At 38.0% G+C, this 14,590-nt stretch overlaps 1 protein-coding gene across 1 annotated transcript in view; it reads right to left on the bottom strand.

Moving 5' to 3' along the window:
* Positions 1-14,590, bottom strand: part of jph2 (junctophilin 2) — a 46,875-nt gene that overhangs the window by 24,214 nt on the left and 8,071 nt on the right. The window contains exon 2 of the mRNA XM_015393460.1: positions 7,061-7,874. Within this exon, the coding sequence (XP_015248946.1) occupies positions 7,061-7,874 (814 nt within the window). The remainder of the gene's footprint in view (positions 1-7,060; positions 7,875-14,590) is intronic.

Raw genomic sequence — 14,590 nt, 5'->3', positions numbered from 1 at the left:
CAATCTGGAAATAAGTAAAAATATCTTAAATTAAGTGTATTTACCCTCATTTTGAGCAGGTAAATAACATGATCTGCCAATGGAATGAGGTTTTTTACTCTCAAAATAAGATAATTAAATAATATGCACTTGAAATGAGACAATGCAGTTGTTTTTTTCATATTTTAAATGTAAATTATCTTTTCCATTGTCAAAGTGTCTCACTCACCTCCTCAATTTAAGAACAAATGCACTTATTTTATGAAAGAATTGCAATGCAACTTTAACTTTTCATATGTTTTGTCAGAAATGTTTGTTTTTGAGTTTGCAGAACCTTTTTAATTTGCTGTGAAATCCGTTGCATGTACATCCCTTGGCCCCCGTACATCCAGCAGTGATTTATATTTGCAGCGTCCTGACCATGAACACAATGACATGTGGCAAAAGACCCCCTCTGAACTCTTTGCTCCTTCTATTTTCCTTTTTTTTCTTTCTCTCCGGTAATCCAGCAGTAGTCTCCCTGTCCTGGACCCTGCTGCTGGGGACAGATATGTTCTCATTCTGGCATGTGCCGTTAGATTTTTCCAGAGTGGCTCCTGTTCAGTGGCGGAGCTACTGTGTGTGAAACAGACCCAGAGTTTTACTGAAAGCAGGACTCACTTCTGTTTAAATGAGGAGAAACTTTAACGAATGACGCCTGCACAAACAGCTTGTATCAGCAGAACAGGAAGTAATCCAAGCCCAACAACTAAAGTGAGGCGCGGTACACGCCACTGGGCCCTCGCTTATGAGCTGTGCCATATTTTTATCCACAGAACCATTTGACACCGCTGCTGACGCAAGGAGAGCTGGCTCTGTAGCCGCTGCCGCCCTGCAGAGCGGATTAGACTGTCGACAACAGGTCCGAATCAACAGCAGCAACTTTAGGCAAGTGCAAAGAAAAAAAAAACAAAAAAACAAGAAGTGACACAGACACAAAAAGAAAGAAAACAAGAGTCTGTGTGCCTGCAAGTAGGGAGGATGGGGTCTGATAGTGAGGGGGGAGGTGGGGGGACAATCAGCTGTTGCATTCCCTTGTGATTGTGATACAGCAGGAGTGTGCCTGTCCATATTTAGCCAGGGCCCCGTCTGTGACCGTTCCACCTCGGTGTGCGTCATTTACACCCCGTCCTGCCACACAGACCCCCCCCATAGACGCCCAGCTGCCTGCTCCACACAAAAAGAGAACAATGTCCAAAGAGTGTCTGAATAACCAACTGCATGTGAAGAGTCCAGGTCTGTGCTGCTGGTCGGACTCGTATTTTTAAACCCTCAACTCCTGGGATCATAGCATGAGAAACCCTCTGCCAGGAACAGATGTGTCATCTCTCCACTGCTTATATAACGCAGCTTAACTCTCAGCGCTGCCCAGCACTTAGCAACAAGTATTCTGATTTAAAAGCGCTTCTCAAAAATGTTTATAACAAGTGCCAGCGCGGTGGATACATACTACGATTTCCAGGCTCACAGACAGACATCCGAAGTCTGGTTTGTAGTTATGAAGGTAAAAAAGAGGAAGAAAAAATAAACTTATCTCATCATTTGGTTCTTTCACTTAAATATTTACTAACTTTTTAATATTTCACAGTTTCAAGTTGAAAACCTAATAAAACAGAGATCAACAAAAGGTGGAATTATAAAAATAAACACACTGCAAAAATGATCTCAAAATGAGGAAAAATGTCTTAAATTTAGGGTATTTACCCTTAATTTGAGCAGGTAAATAAGATGATTTGCCAATGGAATAAGTATTTTTACTCTTAAAATAAGGTATCTAGATAAAATGCACTTGAAATAAGACAATGCAATTGTTTTTTCTTATTTTAAGTGTAAATTGTCTCACTTAAATCCTTAATTCAAGGAAAAATGCCCTTATTTTAAGAAGAAATGACTTATTTAGATTTCATTTTTTTTTGCAGTGCAATATTATTGTTGTCTAGGTGAATTTTTTCAGACTAGATGCTGCGTAAAACATTGATTTGAAAGAGAAAAACTGTAAATAACAGCCCGTTTCTCACTATGTGTTCTTGTGCGTTCTCGTGAAACATCATCAGCCTCAGCCCTAGTGCTGTTCCAACTCACAAGAACAGCAGACCGAGAACGGATAAAGTCCCTGGATGTTGCACTGGAAAAAATCGAAATCTAGATCAGTCATTTTTTATTAAAATAAGTGTATCTGATCTTGGATTGAGGAGGTAAAAGACAAATTTTGCCAATGGAACAAGACAATTTACATTTAAAATAAGAAAAATCAATTGCATTGTCTTATTTCAGGTGCATGTTATCCAATTAACTTATTTTAAGTGTAAAAATACTCATTCCATTGGCAAACTATCTTATTTACCTGCTCAAATAAAGTAAATACACTTGATTTAAGAAATTTTACTTAATTTCAGATGGTTTTTGCAGTGCAGTTAGAAGGAATGACAGGTGGGGGTACTTCCCAATATTGCAGTGCACACACTGGAAAAACGATCGAGAAATTAGTCAAAATATCTCAAATTACATGCATTTACCCTTAATTTGAGTAGGTAAATGAGATAGTTTGCCAATGGAATGAATGATTTTACTCTTAAAATAAGATATTTAGATAAAATGCACTTGAAATAAGACAATGTGATTGTGTTTTCTTATTTTAAATGATACAATTACACTGTCCTAGTGTTTTTTTTATCTAATTATCTTATTTTAAGGGTAATAATACTCATTCCATTGGCAAACTATCTCATTTTCCTACTCAAATTAAGGGTAAATACACTTAATTTAAGAAAATGTTACTTATTTCTAGATTGTTTTTCCAGTGAACATTATACTTTTAATCATCACTATATGGTCCATTTACTGATTTAATGTGTAATAAAAAAAAAAATGAATGTGCATGAGTGAATGTTTCTTACTAATTTGGGCTTTATAATCCAACATGGCTGCCTTATAAATAACTTCATTCACTTTTAAAGATTTTTGTCAAATTAAGTCTTTTACAGATTTCTGCAAAAGTTCCTTTAATTTGGATCTTTACAAATACAGAAAAATACATTCTTATTAAGTTGCATTTCTAGTAGTAGACAGTCATTAATGTCCATAAGCATAAATATTGTTAATAAATCTACATCAGAGGAAAAAAAAGCTTTAATCTTTGCATTGGCAAATGTTTTTATAAGTCTGAAACAATTAATTGGATTAATAATGATTAATCAATTATTCTAATAATCCTCAACTAATTTAGTAATCGATTAATCGTTAAATGGACTACAGACTTTAAAACACGCCTTTAGCTGACAGAGCGACTTACTTAGAGCTGGAATTATACCAAGATTGTGAAAAAATATATAAATATTTTGCTTTTAAGATCAGAAAAAAAAGTTTTCATCCATCATTATGCTGCAACCAGAACTACACAAGTGGAAATTCTTTGGTTTCATCTGGTTTAAATCTTTTTAAGGAACCCTTCAATTGATTAATAATCAATTAATCAGTAAAAATGAACGACAGATCAATCAATTTGCTAAATAATCGTTAGTTGCAGCCCTATGTGTGGAAAATGAAATCCTCAACAAGAATTTGGAGACGGGAGATTCCTCTTAACCTTTAACCTTAAGTCCAACATCTCTGACCCTCCAGCAGCTGTAATAACTGTAACAGGTTTTATTGCTTTTAGCTGGAACACAATAACTTTACAAGTTATTTTAAACACTCATCAGAGAAAAAACAGGTTTAACTTCCATTTTAACATGTTTAAATTCCATTTATATTCCATATTTATATTACATTAACATATTTAATGAATGCGCCTGCATATATCATTATATTCAATGCTGTAGGTGTATGGAGGACCAACTCTGCCATATTTAAAAATAAATACAGACACAAATAAATGCTCAATTATTAAATAAGCAGACAATTAATTGCCCCGGAAAAATACAATAAACAAATAAATGTAAGTAGAAATTAAATTATACAGTGAGACATAAATGTATATAACTCTTTTAATTTGCTTCTTTACTTATTCGCCTTTGTAAAAATTACCTTTTTTATTTATTGTCTGTTATAATCTTCAACTTTATTTATTTATTACTTATTTATTTATGTGCATGATATAATATTTTTGTCTGTTTTATTCTTCCTTTGTATTTTATTGTATTTGTATGTACGCTATTTATTTCTGCCTGTCATATTTACATTTCTGTCTGAATTTCTGCCTCATTATGCAAATGAGGAGGGGGGGGTGTCTTAGAGGGTCAACTTCTGCCCATTGGTTTGTTAGCATTTTGTTTGGCAGAGTTGGTCCTCCATATAGGTGCACATGATGATGTACCAACTAAAAGAATGGCTCATGCATAGTTCTTATTTGTGCAGTGCAGTATTTAGATATGTGTCTGCAGAAGTCTGCAGAGCATCAGCGAAGTGTCTCCCTGCTGTAAACACTGAGTCTACTTGGGGTTCTGAGGATGACAGCGGACAGAAATACCAGCACCTTCTACGGTCAAAGACAAACTGCATGTAGATGCTTGAACAAACATTACGTCGCTTTGTGATCTGAGAGTTACTTTAATTTTGGAGGAGGTGTAACTAAATATAACAAGTGCCCCAGAGGACTTTCCAAGTATTTTTGTTTTTACTTCCTTTAAACAACATGGGATAAAAAATAGAAAAAACCCTGAAAGATACGCTTAGGCATAAATTTAAAAAAGCAGCTGTAAGCAGAGCTGTTTGAGAGCTCCACAGTGAATCAATGGGAAAACCTTAACCTTATTTAACAAAAACAACTGTAATAAGTTGTTTTATAGAAAGATTGTTGAAGATTATCTTCTGTATTTCATGGAAAAGGAATTTCAATACAAGGTTTCCCTCAAACCAATCACTGAAAATCAATGAATTTCTATTCAGAAATAAACCGCCCACTAACTTTAATGTAACTTGCTGGTTTTGTCTGATTCACTCAAAAATATCTTTCATTTCTTCAAGAGCTCATATTTCTTGAAGCTTTCCACATTTTGTAAGGTTGCCATAGAAATTGCAAATAATTTATCAGAATTTTATGAAATTAAAGGCAAAAAACCCCCATAAATCTGAAGTTGAGAGAAAAGGATAAAAAAACAGAACATCTGGATTAGCATTTCACTCCCTCAACCCTTTAAAGCCCGATCCAAGAATAAAACAAAACTGAAAATTACTTTTTTTTGGTTTAAAGTCCTTATTTTTAACAAAATACATAAAAAGAAAAAACAGAAATACATTTTTAATATTAATAATTTATTACTATGCGATAAGTCAAGATTATTTTTTTTGTTGTCCTCTGCCCTCTGTTATCAGGTATATCTGATTGTGTACAATAGGATTTTGAGTGTTAACTGTTTGGCCAATTGGTAAAATCCAATGCAAACAACTTTCTTCAGAGAATTGCTTCTTTAGATTATAAAGTCCAGGTCATTTAAAGGAAAAGTTTCGGCCATATTCAGAATTCAAACTTCTGAAAGTACTTTAAATATGAAATTATTCCATACTGTTCAATAAATGATCAGTGTTTTTGATTAAATGTAATTTCTAGGCATTCGAACCGAGCTATCAGCTCTGGGGCTGGTCCACGGTTTCTGGAGCCAGCTGGGGACGGAGCGACCAAACCCAACCCGGTGAAGGTTTGCTTCGTCCTGCCTGCCGGGGATCCCGGACCAGCCCCCGATCTGACGGCTCGGTTCTGCTGCACTGTAGTCGACCAAAATCCCCGACAATTTCGAAAATCCCCCCGGACATTTTTTTAGGTATGAAAAGTAGGACATGTCCGGGAAAAAGCGGATGTCTGGTCACCCTAAGTATCCCAAGCTTTGAATATCCCACGGAGCTGTTTAACATCAGCAAACCTACCAAGACATGAATTAATGAGAGAACGCAAAGAGGCCGATGGCAGCGCTGCGGGGTTACCCAGACTCACAGTTTGTCCGTTTGGTAAACCTGGTCAGTGTACGGTGGCAGATCCTCAGCGATGTGTTTTTATTCAGACTCACTATAACAGTCTTAATTAAAGCCGGCATACACTGTAAGATTTTTCAACCATTGCAGGCACAGCTCAGCTCACACTGTACGACGAAATCGCAGGGTTTAAAAGTTCACAACTTGTTCTCATACTGTTAACCGACGCTCTGATGCGATCTACCTGCTCACACTGTACGTCTAAAAAACAACGTGGGACGGCGCTACTCGGACTCGTCTATCAAGCAGCCAAACGAGTAGAAGAGGAATCTGAGGCTCACTAAGTGAAACGCGCAGCCTTGGCAATTTGTGCAATTTTGTGCTAAAAGCCCTAAAAAGAAGAAAAAAACCCCACATATTTGGGCAAAGACATGGCTGAGCAAACGTGGCTACTACAGTCTGTCAATTTTACAGAAATCACTCCATTACACTCATTGCACCCCCATGCTTCTGTGTTTTCCTCTGAGAGGAAGAAGAAGAAGAATCCTTTTCTGTTTATGCCCACTGAGCGATTTGCCCACCTTACAACGGCCGACTGAATTTCAAACATGTTTGATTTTCTCCCGACCTCACGATTCCTGATCGTGAACAACGGCAACAGAAAACAGAACTTTTAACTTCATACTCTGAGCTCTGTGAGCGCTAACCTAGAAGCTGCTGCTGCCGCAGTGCATGCTGGGACAGCTATCAGTCTCAGGAACAGACAAGTCTGCTCTTATGCATGCTGGGTAAAGAGGGAGGGGCCAGAACAACATCTGGGGGCTTTGTCCGTTCTCTGTCTGCTTTTCCTCTTGAATTGGAACAGTGCTGGGGCTGAGGCTGATGACGTTTCAGGGGCATATGAGAATGCACAAGTACAGGTATTGAGAAACAACCATTCTTTATGTGTGGCAACAAAGCTTTTTTAAACATACCGCCACCTACAGGGCTGGAGGGAGAAAGTCAATGTGTTACCCTTTTTAAATGTGACCAAAATAGTTAAGCTACCATGATAATGTGAATTTACTTGGTTGCCCAGCCCTAGCATAAAGGTACTTCTACAAGAAATGAGGACCAAATGCTAATCTCCTCTTACCTGGAGGCAGCGATCTCTGCCTTCTGTTTGGCAATGGCCGCTGCCCTCTGTGCTCCCTCGACCGCCCGCTCCACTTTCTGCTTGATCTTGGTTCCCTTTAGCTGGATCACCCTCTTCTTCATGGCCTTCACCAACATGTTGTTCATGTACTTGCCTTCCTCCTTCCCTCCCTCAGCAAATGTGGTGCAGCCATAGCCGTGTCTCTGGTTGTTGAGCCACTCGCCCTCATACTTCAGGCCACTGGATCGTTCGCTTATTCCATATCCCGAGCGTTTGTCGTTCTTCCACTCGCCCATGTAGACCTCGGTGGTGGTGGCGTCAATGTCAGCCTCCACGGGGGGGAAATCCTCCGCTCCGGCCAGGCTCTCGTCTCCGCTGATGGTGGAGTTGGTATCGCTGATGTTGGAACTCAGGGCCGACTCCGTCCTCAAGAAGCTGATCTTGCTCTTCTGGCTGGAAAGCGATGTGCTTGATTCAGACTTCTTCAGCTTACCCAGCAGGGAGCCCCTTCTGAACAGACCCTTCTTCTTGGGCTTCACTGCCTCAGGATCCACCTGGAGAGTGAGAGCAAAGCCTCCGCGGGATGGTCCCAGCTGGGAAGGGGTGGAGACTGGCGTTTCTTCCCCTGAGGCATTGGTGGTGGTTATAGCTGGAACATCTTGTTGTAGAACTGCACCATTGCTGTGCTCGCTGCGAAGTGAAGTTAAAGACGTACGGAGAGGGGAACGAACAACTGCTGCCATGCCGTAGGGAACGCTTTGCCGTACACCGTAGCCATGGCGCATTCCACCAGTGAACTGACCCTGGTAAGTACCTGAGGATGTAAAAAACAATAAGTTAACCCTACTGGTAGGAGCAACCTGTATGTCTTTAGTGAACTCATCTTGACTACTGTGAAAAATGAACAATAAGGAATCAACAAAGGGATGCTTGTAAAGACCAGCTTTACAAATACTCTCCCTAGAAAACAGTATTTAGACTCTAGTCGCCTGTGAATGTGGTTGCAAAACAGAATTAGTAAAAACAGATTTCCTGCTGAATAGTAGTTAAAAACTGCCCTTAAAATGTAATAAAAAATATCTAGGGTGTGCATCCAAAAAAGTTTTAAACAAATCCACTGGACTTTGTTTTCTAAGTTTGAAGACGTACAATGCAACAATTGAGTTAATCCGATCCCGATATCATCGCAACCCCAACTCCAACCCCTTTACAGGGGAACACAAGACCTCGCCTTTTCAGCCAGGCTAACAATTCCCTCTAACGACCCCTTTCAGAGACATAGGCTGTGCTCAGACTGCCGGCCTTAATGCTCAATTCAGATTTTTTTTTTTGAAATCCAATTTTTTTGCGTGTCGTTCACATTTCTAAAACATACGCGACTTGCATGTGATCTCTTGTCTGAACTGCATTCATACAACGTAAGTGTCCCGTATGTGCAGTAGAGACGCAATGACGTCATAAGCAAGCGTGCTCTGTGTTTACTGAAGTAAACATGGATGGTTGTGCTGCAGCACATCTCGCGATCTGTTTTCAAGATGGTTAGACATAAATACTGCTCTCCATCATGGTTGTTATTTTCTTGCCGCTTCTGTTTAGCAAGACCCAGAATAGTGACCTATGTCAGGTATTAATGACGTTCAGGTCAGATGAATGCGACCTGGCCATTCAGACACAGGTCGCATTTGAAAAGATCAGATACGTATCGGATTCAGGACCAAATACCCAAGTGACCTGGGTCCAGTGGAAAAAATCGGATCTTGTTTTTTTCAGACTGCCTTAAAAAGATTAGATATAGGTCGCATATGGGGAAAAAAATCGGATTTGAGTCACTTCAGGCTGCTGTGTGAACGTAGCCATAGACAGCTATGGGGCATTGCAGGCTAATAAAGAAAGCCAAACGCACCCCATTCCAAAGGGTGGACCTGTTCGTCCATTTTAATTTGCATGTCTTCTAAACAAAAACAAGGCTTTGTTGGGCTACTGTTTAAGAGCCTTGAACTCAACGCTATTTCTGACATTTTGAATTGAAAAACCTTCCTGGATGGGAAGAGAAATGTCTTCAAACTTGGAAACAAGTCCAGTGGATTGTTTTTTAACTTTTTTTTATGACTATAGTCTGGATGACTGAGAATCTTCACCAGCATATCTACAGTGTGCAGAGTTTTAGACTTAAACGTATCTTATCTGTATACTCTTGCAAAGCAAAGATGCCCTGAGGCAAAAGAACCCAAGACTCAATAGTCAGATAATCTTTATTATCTGTGAAGGGTGAATCTTTTTCAAGCCGGCAGTGAATATACTGCAGATAAACACTCCACAGTGATGGCACATTTCTGGCAGATGGATAAAAACAACCAAACAGTATTATAGCAAACCATTAAATATAAACAACATCATGCTGCTATTGCTATAGCAAACTCAACAGTGGCAAATAAAAGATCTTTCTCTACCAAAAAAATGTCCCATTAGTTGGTTCCAGTAGAACTTTGTAAAGTGACGGAAGGAAAGTTCTACGAATTCTATTAAACTGACCACAGGTTGTTATCTTAATAAATATTAGTTTGTCATTTAGGCATAGGGTCACATAAAGACATTCATATCAGTCAAACATGTACTGTGAAACTCAACAGTAGCTTCCTTTTTCAAAAGAAAACAGTTCTACTCGTGCCTTGAATGCTTAGCTCTAAATGGGCGTGATTTATTACAGCTTCAGTTGGGTTTAGGTTTCCATTATATTCAATCAGTCTTTAGTTACTCTCTGTCGTCCGTTTGTGCTCGTTTCCTTTCCCCTTGGCTTCCTTCTAGTTATCTCTACTCACACCTGCTCCATATTCAGCTCATTAGTCCATCCTTTGTTCTGTTCCCCTTATATACACCAGCATTGCAGCACTCAGTGCTGGTTCCTTGTTGTTGTTTGCTTCCTCGTCTCTGGCTTCCACATAAGTTTTCCCTGATGTTTTCTGGTCTTTGTTTCTTTGTATTTTTGTATTTTCTATCTACAAGATTCGCCTCCTGATCTCTGCATCTGGGTCCTCAAAAACCTCCCCCCTACCTTGACAGTCTGTTGTATTTTTATCTTAAATGGCATCTTGCTTTAACCGTTTGTACTCTATATGAGCTACTGGAACCAGAATTTCCCTGAAGGAGTAATCCCAAGGGATAAAAAATAAAGTTGAGTCTAAGACTTCCAGGTTTAAAGCCCACTGAAAGCAACTGCGGACACGTCACTGTCTGTTAGCTGACCACTTTGACCAGCAGATTGAGAACTCATGGAGTTGCTGGGAAATACCAGGCCACATTCACCCACCAAACCCACCCATTAGAATGCACCTCCTCTGTCTTCTAGTGGCTCTCTTATGGCTGATAATATTCAATTCAGTTTATTTCTATAGGGCCAATTTACAACACATGTCATCTCAAGGCACTTTCCAGTTTAACCAGATCATCCAGTCAGATTGATTTAAAGTTTTCTATCAAAGGAAAACCAGCTGATTGCATCGACTCATTGAATATGCAGCGTACTCTCGATAAAAGCCGTTTCGGACACCTCTAAAACCTTTAATTACATTTACTATTTACCTACTATATACTTTTTGTTGACTTTATTAACACCCTACCTTCTTTAAAAAAAAAAAGAAAAAGCATTTTAAAGCTATGAGATCCTCTTATTTCAGTCACTCGGTTTTAATGCGATGTTCAAAAAGAACTTAAAAGGATATGAGATTTTTTTGGGAGGGGTTGTTTGATATGAGCGACATGCCGATACTTTTCTTTTTTATAATAAATGAAGCCAGTAAAACAATGTTCATATTACACATAAATAGATTAATTAATTTAGTGGGCAAAAAAGAAATGACCTTTGGGTTAGGATTCATTCAGTGATAACCATCTACTGAGCCTACTGGTGGGTATGAGGCACAATCTGAAGCCAATCTATGGGACTGATAACAGCTAATAACGGCCATTTAATGATTGATTGATTGACTTTATTGATCTCACAGTGGTGAAATTTAGGCGTTACTTCAGCTCAAATAGTCAAAGAAGAAGGAAGGGATGATAACATCAGAAGCGGCTCAGAGAACCAGAAATATTTCTGATCAGTTAAGGGTCAGATCAGTTTTGTTGCCAAACAACAACTTTTACCTCGATCTCTACTTGAAGCAATAGATGTACTTCCATATCTACTGTCATGTGAGTTTGATATCCATAAAATTTCTAATTATTTATGCTTAACTTTTCTCCACGTGACTCTGTTTTATGGAACAACACGGTAATCCTGTGTGACAAAGAGTCATTGTTCAAGCAATGTTGGTATGATAGAGGAGTCATTTTCATTTAAAGATCTGTCCGACTTTAATGACATTTTTTTAGAATATTTAACATTCTTGAACATGCACGGTACCCCAGTACCTCTACTTTTAATTTACTTAATTAAAAACAATATTTTATATTAAAAACATCAAATTTTCTACTGCTTTGAGATTCTTGATTGCAAATATAATTATAAATGTCATGATCGGCCCTGATGGCTCAGCTTAATTGTTCATTTCCCTCACCTGCCCAACTGTTCCCGGGTTTCTAATTATCACTCATCTCATCCACCTGCTTTGGGTCCTTTAAATTCGGTTCAGCCTGAGCGATCGGGGCCGGATCATTATTTGTTTTCCGTTTGTCTGTTTGGTAATTTTAATTTATTCTCTGATTCATGTCCTGGTTCCTGACGGCCAGTGGTTTGAGAGGTTTCATGTTTGTCTCGTCTTCTGATCCTGTTCTGGTCCCTCTCTGCGGAGCCCTCAGGGTTTTAGCTCGGAACACGAGGAGGGTCGGTTTTATTCCTGTAAGCCTGGCTCCTAGGAGGAGACCAGTTTAAAGTCCTGCATAAATCCTAGAACAACGTCTCGTCTATGTTCCCTCAACCAGCGAGCCTGCCTGTCTGCTTCTGTGCGTGTCTGATTCTGGACTCTGAACCTGCCGAAAAGCTCTTTGGATTCCTGGATCACCTTCTCTGTTTTGTTCCTGTGTGGATCTGAACCCTTGATCGAGCTGAGGACTTCTGGATCTCAGAACTGTCCGATTCTGACCAGGATCAGTCTCCTGTCAGCTTTCTGTGGTTGCTGCTCTGATTGGGGACACCCTGGACGGATCCCGTTCGACACTCGATCAGATGGAACCTGCCTAGATCACGCAGAGAATGGACTGAACTGTTAAACCAGAATCAGTGATGGGTTGCGCCCCGCGCTACAGACGTTGTCTGTGTCTTTTTGTGTTAATAAACGTTTTGAACTTTCCTACTGGCTGTCTCACCTTGAATACTGGGCCCATTTGTCACATTTCTAGACAATAAATGAATGATTATAAACAGCGATCGAGTGTCTCACTTTATAATTTAAGAACAGTTATTTTCAATACTTCCCTTTTCATATTTATTAAATGGACTATTAAGGTCAAGAAGCTTAATCTAAATTAAATATTGTATCTAAATAATCCTGTTGCTGATATTTAAAGTAAAAGGCTTAAATTACAGGTTAATCACGTGAATCAGCTGAGGTCACTTATAATTATTGTCTCGATTTTCCAATAACTTCTGGTCTGATTTATAAAACTGATAAAATTCCATAATTGGAATAACAAAATATACTGCAGTAAATCAACTCTCTAGATAAAAAAATAACAGACTTAGTTAATATATTATTATTAATGAGTAAATATCATATCTGCTGTTGAAAATGGAAGCAAGCCGAGGTTTCTTTTGTTTTTTGAATTATTATTTTAAAATGTCTTTTTTAAATTAAATTTAAATTATTATTTTTTTTTATTTAATTACATTTTTTTATTTTATTTATTAATTTCAGGCAATTACATATATTAAAACATACAATTGAGTGATAGCTCATAAATGCAAACTCATGATTATATGAGTATGTATGTATGTATATATATGTATATATATATATATATATATATATATTTATGCTTGCTATGAATTTCCAGCTACTTTTTTTCCCTTACGGCAACTTAGAACACAAAGTTAAATTAAACACATTGAAATTAAGAGAAAACTGACGTAGTAACAATTATAAATGTTAATTAATAGAGGCATGTTTTCTTATTAGACATGTGCTCTAGTCAGATCTGTTATCCCCCTTATTTTTTATGTTCCTATGTTCTTATATATGCCTTTTTTGTTTTTTATTTTGACTTGTTTTGCGCAGATTGCTCTCGTGTTTTAGTCTACTAAGCTCTGGTGTTTGAGGGGAGCTCAGACTGCAGTAAAGCGGCGCTCTGAATCACATAAAGATGAATCTGAGCCTCTCCAGTTATATAGGTGAGTTTTTTTAGAAAGGCAGTCAGAGTGAAGCATCAATATTAGAGCTGAATACTGACCAGAAACATCATTCAATTGATCTAAAATTAAGCTAATATTTGGGTCACAAGCCACACAGCGTTGCTTTGAGATTGATAGAATTGCTAAATGTTGTGGTCACCAAAGCAAGAAGCATATTTCTAAAAAAAAAACAAAACAAAAAAACATTGATAAAACCGACTGACTAGTCAGCAACCAGATTCTTCTGCAGCGATTACTGTGGAGTGTGGATCCCAGAGGCAGAATGGCTTCAGCCTGTAAGGCCAAAAGGCCACTGAGCTCGTGGGCTATTAATAAATGTGGAGGTCTGGTATCATCACATCCCCCATCACAGCTTTCAGACTGGAAACCTGATGAGTCAGGTGGAATGCTGTCATCATATAAGTAATATACAGTAAATGTGTTTTTATCTAATTTTGTTGGTCATGGGTCAAAAGCTGCAACCTGGAACGACGAGAAAATTGTGGATTTAAATGAATTGTATGATTAAATTGATTTAATTTAATTGCATATAGGAACATGTAGCTTTTAGATGTAAAAGAATGAATCAACAGCAACAGTTTAAGTAGGGGTGAGTATTGGCGTTGGTGCTGCGATACGATACGTGTCACAATACTTGATACGATTTCATCACTATATTGCAATATTTTCCTGCTATCAAAATTAAATGTATAGATAAAAAGCAATCTCTGTATTTGTTCATCAGATGATACTGGTTGTTCAGTTATTTTGGGATGTATGTTGCTTGGGGTTTGAGTCAGTCCACCTCTTCCACGGTTATTTTTCATTTTTCATTTATTGTTTATTTGAAAGGGGACAGTGTACATTAATAAACATTAAATCAATGTAAATATACCCGAGTTAGCTAAGGAGTGCTAATTTTCATCGGTAGTCACCCAGCCAGATATTAAAAAGGCAACCTTAAAAATAAACACAAGTATAAAATCACAAGATTAAATTACAATACCAATTACATAAAAACATTATGGTTAAGAAGTAAAATGTATGTAAAATTATTAAAAATATATTGTAAAATTATTTAAATACACACTAAAAACCTTAGTGCCCACAAATTTGGCTCTCTACAAGCCATTATCCATCCATCATTTTCTAATGCATCGGATCTGAGACTCAGCATTTTTTAGAAGGATATTCCAACCAATTAA

Source organism: Cyprinodon variegatus, unplaced genomic scaffold, assembly GCF_000732505.1.
Source record: "Cyprinodon variegatus isolate N-32 unplaced genomic scaffold, C_variegatus-1.0 Scaffold642, whole genome shotgun sequence".
Taxonomy (NCBI): Eukaryota; Metazoa; Chordata; class Actinopteri; order Cyprinodontiformes; family Cyprinodontidae; genus Cyprinodon; species Cyprinodon variegatus.
Note: the sequence above shows the minus strand (reverse complement) of the source record. Positions and strands in the feature narration are given on the sequence as shown.